Source organism: Cygnus olor, chromosome 4, assembly GCF_009769625.2.
Source record: "Cygnus olor isolate bCygOlo1 chromosome 4, bCygOlo1.pri.v2, whole genome shotgun sequence".
Taxonomy (NCBI): domain Eukaryota; kingdom Metazoa; phylum Chordata; class Aves; order Anseriformes; family Anatidae; genus Cygnus; species Cygnus olor.
This window is the reverse complement of record NC_049172.1, coordinates 77162927-77179552: the sequence shown is the minus strand read 5'-3', so window position 1 is coordinate 77179552 and position 16626 is coordinate 77162927. Positions and strand designations below refer to the sequence as shown.

At 69.4% G+C, this 16626-nt stretch overlaps 2 protein-coding genes across 3 annotated transcripts; one reads left to right on the top strand and one right to left on the bottom strand.

Moving 5' to 3' along the window:
• NAGK (N-acetylglucosamine kinase) lies at positions 1-2815 on the top strand. The gene is given in 12 exon segments (XM_040555957.1): positions 1-60; positions 436-521; positions 649-747; positions 820-961; positions 1080-1205; positions 1303-1394; positions 1500-1587; positions 1897-1994; positions 2254-2332; positions 2517-2543; positions 2546-2653; positions 2656-2815. Coding segments are annotated over 12 exon segments (1020 nt in total). The 5' UTR covers positions 1-32; the 3' UTR covers positions 2703-2815.
• Positions 2816-5330: 2515 nt separating this feature from the next.
• On the bottom strand, positions 5331-15911 carry PAIP2B (poly(A) binding protein interacting protein 2B). Of its 2 annotated transcripts, none has more exons than XM_040555955.1 (4): positions 15855-15911; positions 9435-9589; positions 6916-7092; positions 5331-6148 (listed from the first exon to the last, which is right to left on the bottom strand). In XM_040555955.1, the coding sequence occupies exons 2-4, from the start codon at positions 9579-9581 to the stop codon at positions 6092-6094; spliced, it is 381 nt and encodes a 126-aa protein (XP_040411889.1). In that variant the 5' UTR covers positions 9582-9589; positions 15855-15911; the 3' UTR covers positions 5331-6091. The 2 variants fall into 2 exon arrangements, with proteins under 2 accessions (XP_040411889.1, XP_040411890.1); XM_040555956.1 differs by lacking the exon at positions 15855-15911 and adding an exon at positions 14612-14638.
• Between the last annotated feature and the right edge of the window lie 715 nt (positions 15912-16626).

Below are 16626 nucleotides of genomic sequence, written 5' to 3'. Positions count from 1 at the left end.
GCGGGGGGGGGGGGCCGGGGGGGGCCGCCGCCATGGCCGCGCTGTTCGGCGGCGTGGAGGGGTGAGGGCAGCGCCGGGGGGGGGGGGCGGAACCCAGCACAGGGGGGGGAGCGCCTGCAGCCCCCCCCCCGGCACCCCCAGCCCGGGGGGGGGACCGCATCCGCGCCGCCAGACCTCTCCTGACCCCCCCCCCTGCTGTTTGCCCCCCCCCCCGCTGCTTGCACCCCCCCCGTGCGCCCCCGTGTTCCCCCCCCACCCCCGGTGCCCCTTTGTGTGTGTGTGTGTGGGGGGGGATCGTGCTGCAGAGTCCCGGGGGGTGGGGGGTAAAAGCAGGGTCCGCAGCCCCCACCCTAGGGATCCCCACCTGGGGGGGTCCGGGGGGGGCCCGGCAGCACAGGGCCCGGCAGTGACCCCCCCCCCCCCCCCCGGCCCCGCGGGGGGGCACCCGCTCCCGGGCGGTGCTGGTGGCCGGGGATGGCCGGATCCTGGCCGAGGCGGAGGGGCCCTGCACCAACCACTGGGTAAGCACCGGGGGGGGGACGGACACGGGTTGGGGACACGGGGAGGGGGTGGTGGGGGTGTCCCCAAACCCCGAGGTGACACCGCCCGTGCTGGCGGGGCTCAGCACCGCTCCCCGGGGTGCCCCAGCTGGTCGGCGCCGCGACGTGCGTGGAGAGGATCCAGGAGCTGGTGAGCGAGGCCAAGCGCGAGGCCGGCGCGGACCCGGCTGTGCCCCTTCGCTCGCTGGTGAGCCCCCGTCCTCGCCCCCCAACCCGTGCGTCCCCCCCCCGCCCCGGGTGACGTCCCCCGCGGTGGCAGGGGCTGTCCCTGAGCGGGGGGGACCAGGAGGACGCCATCGCCCAGCTGCTGGAGGAGCTGCGGCGCCGCTTCCCGCGCCTGAGCGAGAGTTACCGCGTCACCTCCGACGCCGTCGGGGCCGTGGCCACCGCCAGCGACCGCGGTACGGGGACGGCCCCGGAGGGGGGCGAGGAAGGTCCCCGGGGGGGGTTCACCCGGGGGGGTGTTGTCGTGTGGGGTGGGGGGTGCCGGTGGTGTCCCCGAACGCTGTCGCCCCGCAGGTGGCATCGTGCTGATCTCGGGCACCGGCTCCAACTGCAAGCTCATCAACCCCGACGGCTCGGAGACGGGCTGCGGCGGGTGGGGGCACATGATGGGCGACGAAGGCTCCGGTGAGGATGAGGAGGGTGGGGAAGGGGTTTTGGTTGGGGGGGGGGGGGGGGGGGTTGTCTCACGGTGGTTCCCGCCCCGCTCCGCGCCCTGCAGCCTAGGATCGCGCACCAGGGGTGAAGGTGGTCTTCGACTGCATGGACAACCTGGAGGTGCCGCCGCACGACGTGGGGCACGTCAAGCAGGCCATGTTCGAGTACTTCCAGGTGCCAAACAGGGAGGGGGGGGGTCGGGGGGGGGCCCAGCATTGCTCAGGGCTCATGGCGGGGGGGGCCAGCATCGCGCAGGGCTCACGCGGGGCCCTCTCGCAGGTCTCGGACAGGATGGGGCTCCTGACCCATCTCTACCGCACCTTCGAGAAGGCCAAGTTTGCGGGGTTTTGCCAGAAGCTGGCAGCGGGTAGGGCACCGTGCACGTTTGGGGTTGGGACCCGAAGCAGGTGGTGGCGGTCCTGGGGGGGCGCGTTCGGGGCTGCCACGCTGGGTGCCCGCCGGGGACCTCCCCGCGTCTCTCGCTTCCGGCCGCTTTGCCCCTCTCAGCCCCCAGCACCCCAACTCCCCCTCCTCTCGCTGCCCTTCGACCGAACGCCCTCTGCCCCCTCGAGCGATGGGGAGCGGCCGTCGGGGTGGGGACGGGCAGCCGTGAGCACGGGGACGCCGCGAGCAGTCCCCGTCCCCGTCCCCATCCCGCTGCCCCTCTCGGAACCAGGTGCCCAGGCTGGGGACCCGCTGTGCTGCCACATCTTCGACAAGGCCGGGGAGGTGCTGGCTCGCCACGTGGTCGCCGTGCTGCCCAAAATCCATGAGGTGAGAGGGGGGAGGGGACGTCCCCTGCTCCTGTCCCTGGGGTCCTTGGTGGGGCTGTCCTGACCCAGGGGTGTGGGACCCCCTGCTCCCGATGCGCCGCTGGGATGGTGCCGAGGAAGCTGCTCGGAGCAGGGGTCTCCCGGTCCTGGGGGGTCTCTAGGTCCTGGGATCTCCTGGCCCTGGGGGTTTTTGGGCCCCGGGGGTCTCCTGGCCCCGTCCCACCACGGTGGGGGCTCAGCCGCGCCTGCTCCCCGCGCAGAGCCTGTTCCAGGGGGAGCTGGGGCTCCCCATCGTCTGCGTGGGCTCCGTCTGGAACAGCTGGGAGATGATGAGGGAAGGTGAGCGGGGGGACGGGGGGTGCCCCGCGCCCTGTGGGAGCTCTGCGTGTCCTCCTGCGCTCCCCCGAGCCCCTGGTGACAGTGGGGCGGGATGGGCCCCCTCCCCATGGGACGCTCATCTCGCTGCTCATCCCGGGGGTGCCGGTGGCTCCCGCTGCCCCCACACCTCCGTCCCCCCACGCAGGATTTGTCCGGGTGCTGGCACAGGCCCGGGGGAGCGGCCCGGGGGCCCCTTCACCCACTTCAGCCTGCTGAAGCTGAGGCACTCGTCGGCGCTGGGGGCGGCCAGCCTGGGGGCGAAGAGCATCGGCCAGGCGCTGCCCTGGACTACGCCAGCAACGTGGACGTCTTCTACAGCCACCGCTTCTAGCCGGGGGAGCCGCCGCCGCCGCGCTGGGGCCCGGTGCCTGCTGCGCACGGGGGAGCCGGGGTTTTGTACGAGTGCGCTGCGGAGCGCCGCAATAAAAGGAAGGAAGGGGCAGAGCCGCTGGCTGCGCGGTGCTTCGGGTGCTGGGGCCAAGGGGGGGGAGGAAGGAGGAGGGGGAGGAGGAGGAGGAGGAAGGCTCCTGATGGCCACAACGTGCTCCGGCCGCAAGGTGCCATCGGTGGCCACCAGCTCCGAGCTGGGGTGGTCCCCTTGTCACCGTGGTCCTGGTCCCAGCGCCCTGCAGCAGGTGCATGGGGACGGTCGCGGTCAGCTCCTGCGAGGAAGGGACCACATCAGACCCCAGGGCAGGGCCTGATGCCATCCTTCGGTACGGGGGGGGGACATGGGGCTATGGGGCCACCCGGCCGTGGTGCCCACAAGCCCCGGGCTCGCTCCTGGCCCCAGGGAGCTGCAGGCACGGGGAGGTTGTGGCCGGGCACGTGGCGTCCGCTGGGACGGGTAAGGGCTGGGCTCGGGCTGAAGGAGGAAGGAGAGAAGAAAAGGGGGGAGAGAGAGAGGAGGGGAGGAAGGCGGGAGGAAGGAGGAAAGGGGAGGAAATGAAAATAAAGGGGACAAATGAAAGTTAAAGGAAATGAAAGAAAAGGGGGAGAGAGAGCAAAGGGGAAAAGACGGATAAAAGGAAAAGGGGGAAGCAAGAAAAGAGGACAAAGGGGGAAGAAAAGAGGGGAAAAAAAAAGGAGGAGAAGAAAAAAAAAAAAAGGCTGCCCATTTTGCTTCTTTGTGTTTGAAGTAAGCAGCACGGGGTCGTGCCTGAACTTACAGCACCAGACCAGGCTGCCGCTGCCTTCCAGGACAAACAGCTGCGATCAGCACTTCTCCGGCTCTTAAACGAGGTGAAGAGGGGAGAAACAAATCCCCAGGCCTCCCGGCGCTGCTGCCCTGCAGTGTCCGTGCCTCGGGTCTTGTGGATTTCGGACGGGCCGGGGAGGAATCGGCCCCTCCAGGCTGGTCGGGAGGTGCAGGCGCTCTCCGTGGGGCTCGTCCTGCTCCGGCAGCCGTCCCGTCGGGTTGCTCCGTGCACAGACGTCCCCATCCAGCAGCAGGACGAGCCCCGGGCAAGAAGTCCCGGAGGAAGGCACAGCCCAAGGGGGCTGCCCTCTGCCCGCTTCCACGCTGGGAATCGTCTCCCCTGCCTTCCCCAGCTGGGTTCCTGGTTTGGGTTTGGTTTGGTTTTCCCCCGGTGCCAATTCCTGGCCGGGCCCAGCCTGGAGCCGGGTCCCGCTCCGCTCCTGAGCCGCCTGCAGCAGAGGATGCTGAAGCCAGCGCTGCGGAGCGGATCCAGGGGAGGGAATTTAACGCCGCGGGGCCGGCGGAGGGGGAAGCAGCGGCCAGGAGAGGGGAGAAAAACCCTCTGAGCATGTCGAGCCGCCTCGCTGCTCCACGCAAGCAAAGTAATCACGGGTGCGTGGCTCCAGCCGGCTCCAGCAGCACTTTGCAAGTGGCGAGCTCATCCACCGCTGCTGCAGGTCTCGTATCTGCTCACGGCGAGAAGCAAATCCTCGTGGGGACAGGCGGCGCTGAGCCGAGGCGTGTGATGGAGCTGGCGCTGAGCGGCGAGCTTACCCAGCCTCCAGGGAAGATTTCTGCACTGCTCGATTCAGAAACGGTTTATTTTTAATGATGCATTGTCCGAAATTTACAGCACGTCCCCGGAAGGTCGTTTTGTTGTTTGCTTTTTTTTTTTTTTTTTTTTTTTTTTTAAGAAATCAAACAGAAACCGGAAAAAAGGTAGGGGGCAAACACCGAGCCACGGCTACAACAGAAGGCTGCGCACGCCCGCCCTTCCGACACCCCCCCCCCCCGCAAGCGGCTCCGGCCCCGCAGCGCTGCAGACACCAGAACGCAGCGAGTGGAGCAATGCCTCCGGCAGCGGTGCTCAGCTCCAGGCAGCGGTGCTCAGCTCCGTACCGGCGTGGGGACAGCGGGGCTGAGCACCCCGAGCTGCGCCCGCCGTCCAGCTGTGTGCTGAGCGGTGCTGAGCTGCCCCGGGGGGACCAGCCGCCCGCTGCAGCTAAGGCCATTAGCTTCCATCTCTGCAGCCCCCGAGGGATCGGTAATCGCTCCCCCCCCCCCCCCAATTAACCGGTCTGTTTAATTAAAGGGAATACTGGAAGTAGCTGCACCTGGGATAGCCGGGCCGGAGCAAGCCCCTGCGGTGCGTTTGCCTCGAATGCCAGCCTCCGGGCGCTGCGGACAGCACGGGGATGCTGCCCTCACCCCCGGCCTGCCCTGCCTGGAGCTGTGTCCTCGCCTCCAGCCCCAAAAGCAGGCTCAGCCCTCCCTCGACCCCAAAACTGACCCCTGGAGGAGGCGATCTGCTCTCCGAGGGGCAGCGGGGGGGAGGACGAAGGCTCCTGGGAGATAAAAGCCCGTGGCTGGCACCCGCGGAGCCTGCAGGTGATGGAGGGGTCCTCCTCTACAGGGGGGTCCTCTCCTTTACAGGGGGTCCTCCCCTTTACAGGGGGGGTCCTCCCCTTTCCCAGGGAGGCTGCTTGAGACCAGCTCAGTGCCGGCCCGCTCTGCCACACGCCTGAGAACGGGCTGCGTTCAGTTCTTTTTGGATTTATTTCAACGAGAAACGAAGGTAGAGACGCTTCAGAGCCGCAGCCTGTAATGCCGGGTAAGCTCAAGGGTCGGGGGGAACATTCTTTAAGGAGAACGTGTTGTATGGCAGAAGCACTTCCCCCCCAAGGCGGCCGGGGGCCGGGGCACCAGGTTGCCCCCCGCAGGGGCGCCCAGGACCCTCCAAGCAGGCAGGATGCTGCCACCTCAGCACAGCAGCGCACCAAGGAGCGCTCAGCACCTCTCCGAGAGCTGGGGCAGCCTGCTGCTCGCAGGGGTTTGGGGCGTGCAGTCTTGTAACGCTTCACCCGTCCTTTAGCTAAAGAAATCCTGTCGAACGGAAACACGAGGAGCCCGCGTGGCTCCTGGCCTCGGGCGGGCAGGGACCCCCAAATTGTACCCAGCGAGGGGCCGGGCTCCCCGCCGGCGGGGCCGCAGCACGCGGCACAGTTGGCCTCTGGAGCAGGAGGGGTGCTGGGCTCCAGGACAGACCTAAGGGCCGCAAGTCCTAGAAAGCAAAAACCGCCAAAAAAAGTGCTAGGAAGAGTTAAAAAAAAAAAAAAAAAACAAACCAAAAAAAAAAAAAGGGAAAAGAAGGAACTGGAAGCGTGGAGCGAGATCCCGCCACGGGGCAGCAGCTCCGCGGCGCCGCAGAGCGCGGTCGCGCCCCGTCCCTCCCCGGCCCCCAGCGCTGTCCCCACCGGAGCCGGGGGACACGGGGACCCAGTCTGTCCGAAGGCAGCCCCCCGTCAGTACTTCACACCGGGCACGAACTCCTTGGCGTCTGGATTCAAGTTGCTTTTGCTCTGCAAGAGAAGCAGGACGGGGGTCTGCCCACGGCCACAAACAGCGGCACCCCCCTGGCGAGCGTTGCGTCCCCCCGCAGACCCGACCCCGTTTGCAGGGGCTCTGCCACGGGTTTCCACGCAGACGAAGCCTCCAGGGGTGCAGAGCACCCCGCGGGTTCTCCCCAGCCCACCCTCGCCCCTTGAGGTGCTGTTTAAGGGGCGCCAGCTCCGACGGGTCCGCTCCCAGGCGGGGTTTGGGGGGGGGAGATGCAGGGGACCCCTCTGCTCCAGCCTCAGCACGGAGCTGCCGGCGCAGGCTGCGAGGTGCCAGCAGCTGCACTGAGCGCCGCCGGCAGCAGAGGGAGGCAAAGCAGCTCCATCAGCAGCTGCACGGCAGCTTTATGTTCCATAAATACGGGTACACGCATTGGGTGCTCGGTGCCTGGGCCCCCTCTGGGCACCCCAAAGAGCCCAGCTCCGGCCAAAAGGCAGGGACGGACCCAGCGTGCCCGGGGACCGGGGAACACCCCGCGGGTGTGAAGCCGCAGCCCCATTCCCACCGCTAAGGGATGAGGAGCTGGGATGTCTGTATCTTCAGGATATGCCCCGAAACGGGTGCCCGTGCAGTAAGCTCCAAAAAGCACCGCCACCAGCACATCGCCACCAGCCCCTGCACAGACACCCCGTGGGGAAAACCCAAAGGAAATCCCCCTGTCCATCCCCTGCCCAGGACAGGGCTCTGCTCGTCGCCAGGCCTCGCAGCAAGCCCTCTGAGGTCCTCTTACCAGAATGTCCTCCGAAGCGTGGCCGTCGCCGACGGAGAGCCCGTTCAGCTGCTGCTGCAGCTGCCCCATGCCCTGGGGCAGGTCTCGCGAGGGAATGAACCAGTCCTGGTCTTCTTCGTCCAGCATCTCCTGGAAGCAGCGGTCCAGAAACTCCTGCTCCTGCAGCTCCTCCTCCACCTGCCCAAAGAGAGCCGTCAGCAAACTACCGGGCCTGGCGTTTCCCCTGTGCCAGCCCCACCTGGCAAAAGCCGACTGCATCGGGACGTGTTCCCCTGCCTGGGGACCCGGCGGTGCCCCGGGGGCAGCCAGAGCAGGCGAGTCCCGAGGGGACAAAACGCTCCGAAAAGCTGAAAGCTCTCCGCGTAGCGCCAAGGCAGCAGAAGCCACGACCGAGGTCCTGCAGGGAGAGGTGAGCTCCGTCCCTGCCACGATGTGGAGCAGCCCCGGCCCGTGCCACCAGCCCCTGCCAGAGCCTGCCCCTATGGGATGGCTGGGAAGGCAACCCCAGCAAACCACCCAGCTCTGCCCTCCAGGACCGGGACGCGCCCGGCCCGGCCCTTTTTATTATTTAAATTACACCCGGTACGGACACGGAGCGAGGCAGGGCAGGGGCTGCGCACAGAGCGCACCGAACGCAGCCCGAGCCCGGGGCAGGAGCAGATTTCGGTGCCGTGGAGTCACCTCTTCAACTCTTCCCTTGGAGCTGGGACAGATTTCCCACAGGAGGCGTTAAATCTCTCGCGAGCAAGCGAGGAAGCCCCGAAAGCTGCCTCCAGCCCGAACTACTGGAGAGCCTCCCTGCACCAGCCTCAGGAGCCAGTTCTGGCCAGGAACGCCCTCCCACACCCCCACCAAGCCACCCCATAACTACCCGCAGCTGGGTTTCCAGCGGCCGTCCTGGAGAACGCGGTGTGGCACGAGCTCACAGAGCAGAGAGAACCCCCAAAACCCACGGCTCTGTCGCCTCCTGCTGCGGGTCGGGCTGCAGCGGCCCGCTGCCGGCACAGCCGCTCCTCGCAGCGTGAGCCCACCACTCCCTTTTTTGCCCTCCGGGCTCCGCCGGCTCCACGGGAAGGGGAACCTCGGGAGCGTAAACAGGGGAGGGCTGTGCCAGGAAGCCCCTGGGTTTGGCAGCCACCTGCCTGCTCCGCTTCCCCAGCGCCTGACCCGAGGAAAGCCGTGCGGAGGAGGTGAGGACGAAGCGTGGAGAGCTGTGAGGTGACGAGAAAGTGGCTCTGGGGACAGGCAGCTCTGGGGACAGGCAGCTCCAGCCCCGGGTGGCCCTGGCAGGTACACGTCCCCTCTCCGCTGCTGCAAGCACCGTGCCTGCTGCGTCCCCTGCTCCCACCGGGGGCTGCGCCCAGGCTGCGTTTCTGAGGCACCTCCGGGCGCTCTGGGGGAAGCAGAGGCAAGCGCCTGGCGATGTGACCCCCCTGCCCCTCTTTGCGACGCCCTGGGGGCTGCCTGCAGCCCTGCGCCGGCTCAGGAAGCCCCCCCAGCCCCAGCCCCAGCCCCTCCACGGTGCCTGCCCACACCCCCCTGCCCTGCGCTCCCCCAGGACCTGCCGTCCCGCGGGCCGCAGGAGGACAGCGGTGCGCTGGGCCTTGTAATTCCAGCACTCTTCAATCACGGCAGCGCTTTCCAAACACGAACTAAGGCATCTCGCACGTTTCCACCAGCGCCGCTGCTGGCGGGGGCACCAAACGCCGGGCCCCGAGTCACAGCCCGGCACGGGGCAGAGCCGCGGGAGCAGCCGGGGCCTCGCCATGTGGAGATTTTCTGCTGAGAGCGCTGGCAGAGCTGATGAAATCCTGCCTCGGTCACCAGGGGTGTGGCGGGGCCACGAGATGGGGCCTCCCTCCCTCCCCGCCTGCGTTTTCCCAAGGCTCCAGCTTCCCTCCCCGCACCCGGGGGGCTGCAGCCAGAGCTCGAGGGGACGTTTTGGGGGGGGACGCTTCAGGGAGGGGACGTTTCAAGGGGGGACGTTTCAGGGAGGGGACGAGGGCTCTGCCTCCGGGCCAGGCCAGGCTTTCTGCCCGCAGCGTGGCTCCTTGTCAGGCCCCCCCCCCCCCCCCACGGACCAGAGCACCCAGAGCCTGCCCAGCTTGCCCGAAGCACCCGGTGGGCAGCTCTCCTGCCAGCTGCCTGCCCCCAGAGCATCGGGACCGTCGCACCGAGACGGAGGCTCCTCCTGCAGTGATATTACTGGCTGCAAGAGCTCGGTGCCGAGGGAGCAAAGCCACGAGCGCTTGCAGGTTCAGAGCCCCGGCTTTACACCGCTCCTCTCCGAGCACGTGGAAGGTGAACAGCGAGGTACAAAAGGAGCGCACGGTGCTATTGCCAGCCCCGAGACAGAGCCAACGGGGCCGGCGGCGTCATGGGGTTTTCTGCCCTGCGGCTGGACCCCTGCCCGACACCAAGCAAGGGGGAGAGCTGGGGGGAGAGCTTCTCCTCTGCTCTGCCCTCGCCCCCCCTTCACCCCCACAAACGCGGGGCCGGCGCCGCCCCCCCGCTCTCACCTGCCTGTTGAAGTCCTCCTCGTTCTCCATCCACATGTACTCGGCGAAGGGGTTGTTCTCCTTCTCATCGTGGCCGTTCACGACCTGCTCCTCCTTGGATTTGGGGCTGGGCGTCGTGGTGCTGGCAACGTCGGAGCCATTCATCATTCCTGCCTCTGGGAGGAAAGGCACCGGGGGGGGGCGGTGGTGGTGGTGGTGGTGGTGGTGAGCGCGCCGCTGCCGCCGGGTCCCGCGCCCCGAGCGGCTCGCAGGTGGCACGCTTGCCACGAGCCACGTCGGCCGAGAGCGAACGGGGCAAGCGCAGCAGGAACCCCCCTGCTCCAAGGTGAACCCCCCTGCTCCAAGGTGAACTCCCCTGCTCCAAGGCCACGTTTTTCCGGGAGAGGCACGGCGCTGTTCCCAGAGCCTCGCCCGGAAAGCGCTGGGAGCAGCTCAGGGGTTTGACGGTCCGAGCGCACTCGGACACGGCTTTGCGCAAAGGTCCCATCCACCCGGAGGGTCCCAAACGGGGGCTGCGGGCACGTAACGTGGGCATCCTTTCAGGGGCACAGCACCGAGAGGCAGCAGCCAGCACCCTGCGGGACTCGGGCCGCTCTCCCTGCGCAGACGGATCCCCACGCCCCGGCTCGGGGCCGCCCGGCGCGCTCCCTCCCCGTGAGCACCTCGTTACCCGCAGGAACCCGTCGCTGTCGGAGCAACCCCAGCACCCTCCCGCCGCGACAGCAGCCCGCAGGTAGCTGGGAATTCGGCACAGACGGCCTGACCTCTTCGCCAGCCCGCAGGAAGCAGGTCGAGCGACCCAACCCTCGCTTGTTTATTTGAGACGCACCCCGAAAGACCAGAAGCAGGTTGTCATCGCGGCCAGGGTTCCAACACCACGAAGCGGATCGCCCCCTGCACCAAATCATTTGGCAGAACGCCCGTGCAGGGTCTGCGTCCCTGTGCCTGTGCCGTAGGTTTTTATTTTTGGAGGGCATTTCACAGAAGCTGGCGAGCCGGTGACGCGAGGCCGGCCTTGCCCTACGGCAGACGGCTTCAGACGCACCGACCAGGGGCGGGTTTCAGGCGCCCAAACCTTCTGGCAATCCCCGCTCTCGGCGCCAGCGAGGAGCTCGTCCTCTGGAGGTCTGCAGGGTGCCAACGCGGCACCGAGACCGAGAGCAGGGCGTGCAGGAGCAGCAGGCGAGCCCAGACGAAAGGCCGGCGCGACGGTGCTGAGAAGCGCCCAGGCAGCAGGGAATTCCTCCCCGGTTTGTGTTTTCCCCTGCCCCGGTGAAGGCCGTGCCTGGAGCCGGGCTGCGGACAGGCAGGGAGCACCCGGCGCCCTCCCGGCAGGACGGGCGGGCAGCCGAAATCCGCTCTCTTGTCCTCGCGGATACGGAGGGGTTTGGTGTTTTTTTTATTTTTTTTTCCAGCAGAAATCGGGTCTGGAGGGGGGCGACGGAGACCGCCAGCGACGGTGGGAACAAACACCTTGCAGGGGAGACGTGCTTCTCCCCCCCGAGAGCCAGGAGCGGTTTCTGACGAGCACCGCGGGTGCTCCGGGCACGCTTCATCCCGGTTCAGGGCCGCGGGGACGAAGCAGGCGACCTCCCTGAGCCTCCCCGCGTGGCCGGAGAGGCAGAAGAGCAAGGAGGAGCCCAGGTCAGGGCCCCCGTTCGATGCCGAGCTCCTGTCCCCAGCTCGAACCCACCAGTTCGTGCGCCCCCACCTAAGCACCTGCTGCTGAGCGCTGCGCTAAGGTCCCCGCACAGCGTCCCGGACCGGTTGCATCCCCTTCTAAATTACACGGCCCCCTTGTTTCAACCCGCATCGCAGCTGACATCGGGTCTGCACCCCGACAGCTCCGCAGCCCCTGGGAGCAGCGACCCCCCCTCACCCACCAAAGGCAGCCAGGAGGGGCGCGAAGCACCGTGGGTGCCGCGGCCGCCTCGTGCTGCTCCCGTCGGAGAGCAAACCCTGCCGCCAGCCCAGCCCTAAACCAACCCTCGGCGCCCAGGAGGGGCCCAGCTTTAAGGCGGGGGCTCCTGGCAGGACGGGAGGCGCAGCGGGGCCCTCAGCCCCCGGGGGATCCCCGTGGAGCCACCTTTACCCTCAGAGAAGGGAGAAGGGCTCCGTATCCAGCAGGAAAACGATGCCGAGGCCGACGCGATGGCTGTGCCTCGTCAAGGGAGGCTCACAGACGGCGGGCAGCCAGGCCTGGCGAGGGCTGGATGGAAAAAACCGAGCTGCAGAGCGAGCAGGAAGGCGCTCGGGTGTCAGGGCAGCAGCTCTCCCCCTCCGCGTGCCGGCAGCGCAGACCTCGCCGGTGCCCGAGGCCGGGCTCTCCGCAGAGAACGCGCAGCTGGAGAAGTGGCACACAAGGGAGGAGGCTTTTTGTTGGGTTTACTCGTGGGCTTTTTTTTCCTAAGGAAAAAGAAAAAGCTTCCTCTCCCCCCCCCCAGCAGCCCCACGCGCAGGCTCCACTGTAATTTCTGGCCGCAGGAAGGGACCCGGCCCCGGGCAGGGCTCGCGGCTGCGCCACGCGGGGTGGAGGAGGGCTGCAGGAGGGCTGCTCCCTGCCTCGGCGGCACCAGGGGCACGGCGCTTGGCAGAGCCCGGAGCAGCGGAGAAGTGCAAAAAGCAGCGCTTTTGGGACCCTCTGACGGTGCCAAACGGCGCCCAGAGGGGCCGGGACTGAAGCAGCGCGGCCTCTCGTCACGTCCCGCGGGGGCAGCCCGGGGAGCAGAGGGCTGGGCAGCCGCGCGAAGAGGCGACCTGGGCTTCATTTCCCTCCCGGGCTCGCAGGGAAACACGAGGGCTTTCATCAGAGCTGCCCTCAGCAGGACAGGTTTTTCAGGAGGACGAGGAGAAGCGAAGCAAACAGCTCGCAGCATAAACAGATCTTAACGGCAGAGGAGCTGCACGGCGCCGGCGCGCTCCAGCCCCTTCCACCCCGGGCAGGTTTCGCACACGGACACCCGAATGCGGTCGAAAGCCCCGTTTCCAGCCCCTCTACCAGCCTCGAAGCACCCCCCCCGCCCCCCCCGGCTTCACCGTGGAACTTTTGGAGACCCCCCCAGGGGCACGGAGCCGTGCCGAGGTGCTCCGCTTCGCTCCGGAGAGGGGCAGGCAGACGGCGGCGTCCCCGCAGACGCGTTCGGCGTTGGAGCCCCCGCGCCGGGCTCCTCCGGGCTGCGAGCGGAGGCGATTTGCTCGCCGGCCCCGTGGCCGAGCGCCCCGCGGCCTGCTCGGGGCACCAAACCAGCCCCGTCGGAGGCACTGCGGGCGCTCAGCGAGCAGCAGGACGAAGCTTTTCGGTGGTGCTGCTCCCGGGCTCGGCCACGCAGAGCCCCCGGGGGGGGGGGGGGGGGGGGTCCCGCTGCCCCCGCGGGGCTCCGGCAGGACCAAGGGCTCCCACTGAGCAGCGCCGTGCCCAGCGCCGTTGCCGCCGTCCCGGGGCACTTTTCCAGGCAGGCTCGGTGCGTGCGTTGGGCCGCGGAGCCGTTTACCCGAGCGCAGCCATCCTCTGCTGACGCTCGCCCAAGTTATGCGCGGCGCCGCCAGCTCGCTGCTCCCAGCCCTGCCGCTTCTCCATTACAGGGGGAGAGAAAAAAAAATAAAAATAAAAATAAAAACCTGTGCTCTTGGATAGGTTTTTTTTTTTTTCCTTTTTCCCCTTGGAAAATGAAGTCGATTTCACAGATGCGGCCCCGAGGCCGGGCCCTGAGAGCTCCCGAGGCGCACCCCGAGCACACGGGGCACCCACAGAGAGCCGTGGCCGTGCGCCAGGCCGGGGGGGCGCCGAGCCCGGGAGCTGCGCAGCGGGGCCGGGTGCTCGCCTGGTGCCTCCCCGCTCCGCTTCGGCTTCGCCTCCCTTCCTCTCCCCGCGGCCCGGGGCCGGGACGGAGGCCGGGCGAGCTCCTTCTCTTTTGGGAAAGGCGCTCGGACGACGCGGGCCGGGAAACCGGAGCTCTGCTGGCTCGCGGGGGCTCGGCGCCTCGGTACCCGGGCTGAGCGGCGAGGGGGGCGTCGGAGGAGGGACAGCGGGGTGCCGAAGCCCCCCGGGGCCGCTCTCCGAGGCGTCCCGGTGCCGGAGCGCCCGTCCCTGCCGCCCCGCGAGCTGGCAGCTTCGCCCCCTGCACAGGGGAGACCGCCCGGCGCGCTCAACGCAGCCGCCCCAGCTCCGGCGGCACCTGCAGCTGACGGATTTCTTCCTTTTCGTTTTTTTTTGTTTTTTTTTTTTTTTCTTTTGAGGATAACAAAGCAGAGCCCAGGCAGGAGGCGGCAGCGCACGGGAGAGCCCAGGCCGGGGCCCGGCCCCGTAACGCTCCCCAGAACTCAATCAATCCCCCCCGTTTTTCTGGAACCACCCCCCCCCCTCCCCCCCAAGTTTGGCTCAAAGCCCCTCATTTTTGGGGCATTTTACACGCGCCTCGGCCACGGCGCCGAGCTCGGCGGAACCAAGGCGGGACGGCTGCCCCGGAACAAAAAAAACCTCACCGGTGGTTAAAGGAGGGGGAAAATTCCTGCCCGGGACGGGGCACGGGGCACGGCTCCGGGGCCGACGCGCGGGGCTGGGGCTGGCTGGGCACGGCCCGGCCCGGGGAGCCTCACCCCGAGCCGAAACCCGGCCGGAGCGGGGCGAGGAGAGGGGGAGGCGATGGGGAGCTGGGGCCGTGCTGGAAGGGGCCGTCCCGGGGGGCACGGGGCGCACACGGGGCCGTTATCGCCGGAGCTCTTCCCGGGGCGCCCAGCCCCACGCAGGGGTGCCCGCTCCGTCCCGGCGGCCGTCACGCCGCGTCCTCGCCTCATCCCGCAGGGGCAGGAACGAACCCAGGGCGAAACAACTGCCCCCCCCCCCGGGGGGCACGGCGGGCCCGGGGACCCCACAAAACCCAAAGCCCCGTTTTCCCCCGCGCCCAGCACCAAGACGCACCCCGCACCGAGCACCCCGGCAGCCCCGTGGCGGGGCCACGCCGCGAGCCCACCGGCGCCCCGGGGCCTCCCCCCCGCGCTTTGGGTTTCCTCCTGCCCCGGCCGAGCCGCGAGGAGCCGCCACCCGCCGGGGTCCCGCGCCGCTCCCGTGCCCCCCCCCCAAGCCGCCGCTCCCGGTGCCCGGCACCGCTCCGGCCCCGCAGCAGTTCCCCCACAGGGACCACGTCCCGTTTCCGTCCCCAACCCGGGGACAACCTCACCGGCACGGCTTCCTCCCCGGCAAGGAGGCCCCAAAGCCGACGGCCCCGGGATTAACACCGCAACGCCCCGCAGCGGGGGCACCGCGTCCCAGTGCCACACGCCACACAGACGCTGCCTATGGGGCCGTCGGGGTCCTCTGCCCCTTATGGGGCCGTCGGGGTCCTCTGCCCCTTATGGGGCCGTCGGGGTCCTCTGCCCCTTATGGGGCCGCTGGGGGTCCTCTGCCCCTTATGGGGCCGCTGGGGGTCCTCTGCCCCTTATGGGGCCGTTGGGGGTCCTCTGCCCCTTATGGGGCCGCTGGGGGTCCTCCGCCCCTTATGGGGCCGCTGGGGGTCCTCTGCCCCTTATGGGGTCGCTGGGGGTTCCCTGCTCCTTATGGGGTCCTTGAGGTTCTCTGCCCCTTATGGGGCCGTTGGGGGTCCTCTGCCCCTTATGGAGCTGTTGGGGGTTCTCTGCTCCCTATGGGGTCCTTGGGGCCCTCTGCCCCTTATGGGGCTGCTGGGGGTCCTCTGCCCCTTATGGGGCCGCTGGGGGTCCCTGCTCCTTATGGGGCCCTTGGGGGTCTGCACCGGTTCTTTACGGAGCCGCCAGGGTCCCAGAACCCCCCCAGCCCCCCAACACCCCCGGACACCGCTCAGCCCCCGCTGCCCCCCCGTGTCCCCAAGCCCAAACCTGGTGCTCCCGGGGGGACGAACGCAGCCGACCCCGCACAGCGCGGCCGTACCGGGGGGGGGGGCCTTTATCCCCCCCGGCCGCGATGCCGAAGCCCCGGGCAGGCACGGGGGGGGGGGCGGGGGACGCCCAACACCGGGCGCTGCCGCCCCGGGGGCACCGGTCCCGGCCCCGGGACGGCCTCTGACGACGGCTCCCGGGAGGTGACGGCACCGGGGGGGCACCGGGGGGCACCGGGGGGGGGGGGGGGGCGGGACTTTTTTGGGGGGTTTTTGGACGGACGGACCGACAGACCTCCCGTTACCGGCGCCGGTAGCACCGGGAGGGCCCCGGGGACCGGGACCGGGATCGGGACCGGGACGGGGACCGGGACCGGGAGCGGGAACCGGGACGGGGACCGGGAACCGGGACCGGGACAGCAAGCGAGAACCGGGACCGGAGACCGGGACCGGAGACCGGGATCGGGATCGGGATCGGGATCGGGATCGGGATCGGGACCTGGCCGGGCCGGACCCGCCCCCCCCGGACCCGGCGCCCCCCGTCCCCGTTCCCCCCCCCCCCCCCCCGTACCTGCGGGGCCGCCGCCGCCGTCCGCCGCCGCCGCCGCCACCGGGACCCCCGCCCCGCCCCGCCGCGCGCTCATTGGTCCGCCCCCGCGCCGCCCGGCCAATGAGAGTAAGGCGAGGGGGCGGTGCTTAGGGAGCGAGGGGCGGAGTCAAGGCGCCGCTCGATGCGATTGGTCAGCGGGGCTCCGAGGGGGCGGGGCGGCGGAGGGACTCCTGCTCGCCGCGCCAGCCGCCCCGCCTCCCGCCTGTGCCGCCGCGCGATTGGGCGCGCGCATTCGCGTCCTGGCCTATGGGGAGGAGAGGCGGCGAAGCGCTGCAGCTGATTGGCCGAGCGCGCGGCGCCCGATTGGCTGCCTGCACGCGCGCGCCCCACGTGGGGCTCCGGGAGGACAGCGGGGCGTGACCCAGGGCGCTGTAAATACCACCCCGCCGCCCTGATTGGCGGGCGGCGGCGCCCAATGGCAGGAGCCGTTACAAAATATCCGCGGGGCGGATCTGTTAGCGAGCCGCCGGTTGGCGGGCAGCGGGTAAACACGGCGGGGCGGGGCGGGGGCTGCCGGTGGCGGCGGCTGTCACGTGGCGGGCGCGTGGCACCGGGGCTGCCGCCCCCCCTCCGCCCTCCCCGGGGGTCACCCCCTCGGGGGGGGGGGGCGGGGCCGGGTCCCCCGGCCCCGCCCCCCCCCCGAGGGGGTGACCCCCGTGGCGGGGGGGGCATCCCCTTCCCCGGTACCCCCCCGGTGCCCTCCCGGTAACCCCCCCCCCGTCCCCAAGGCGGA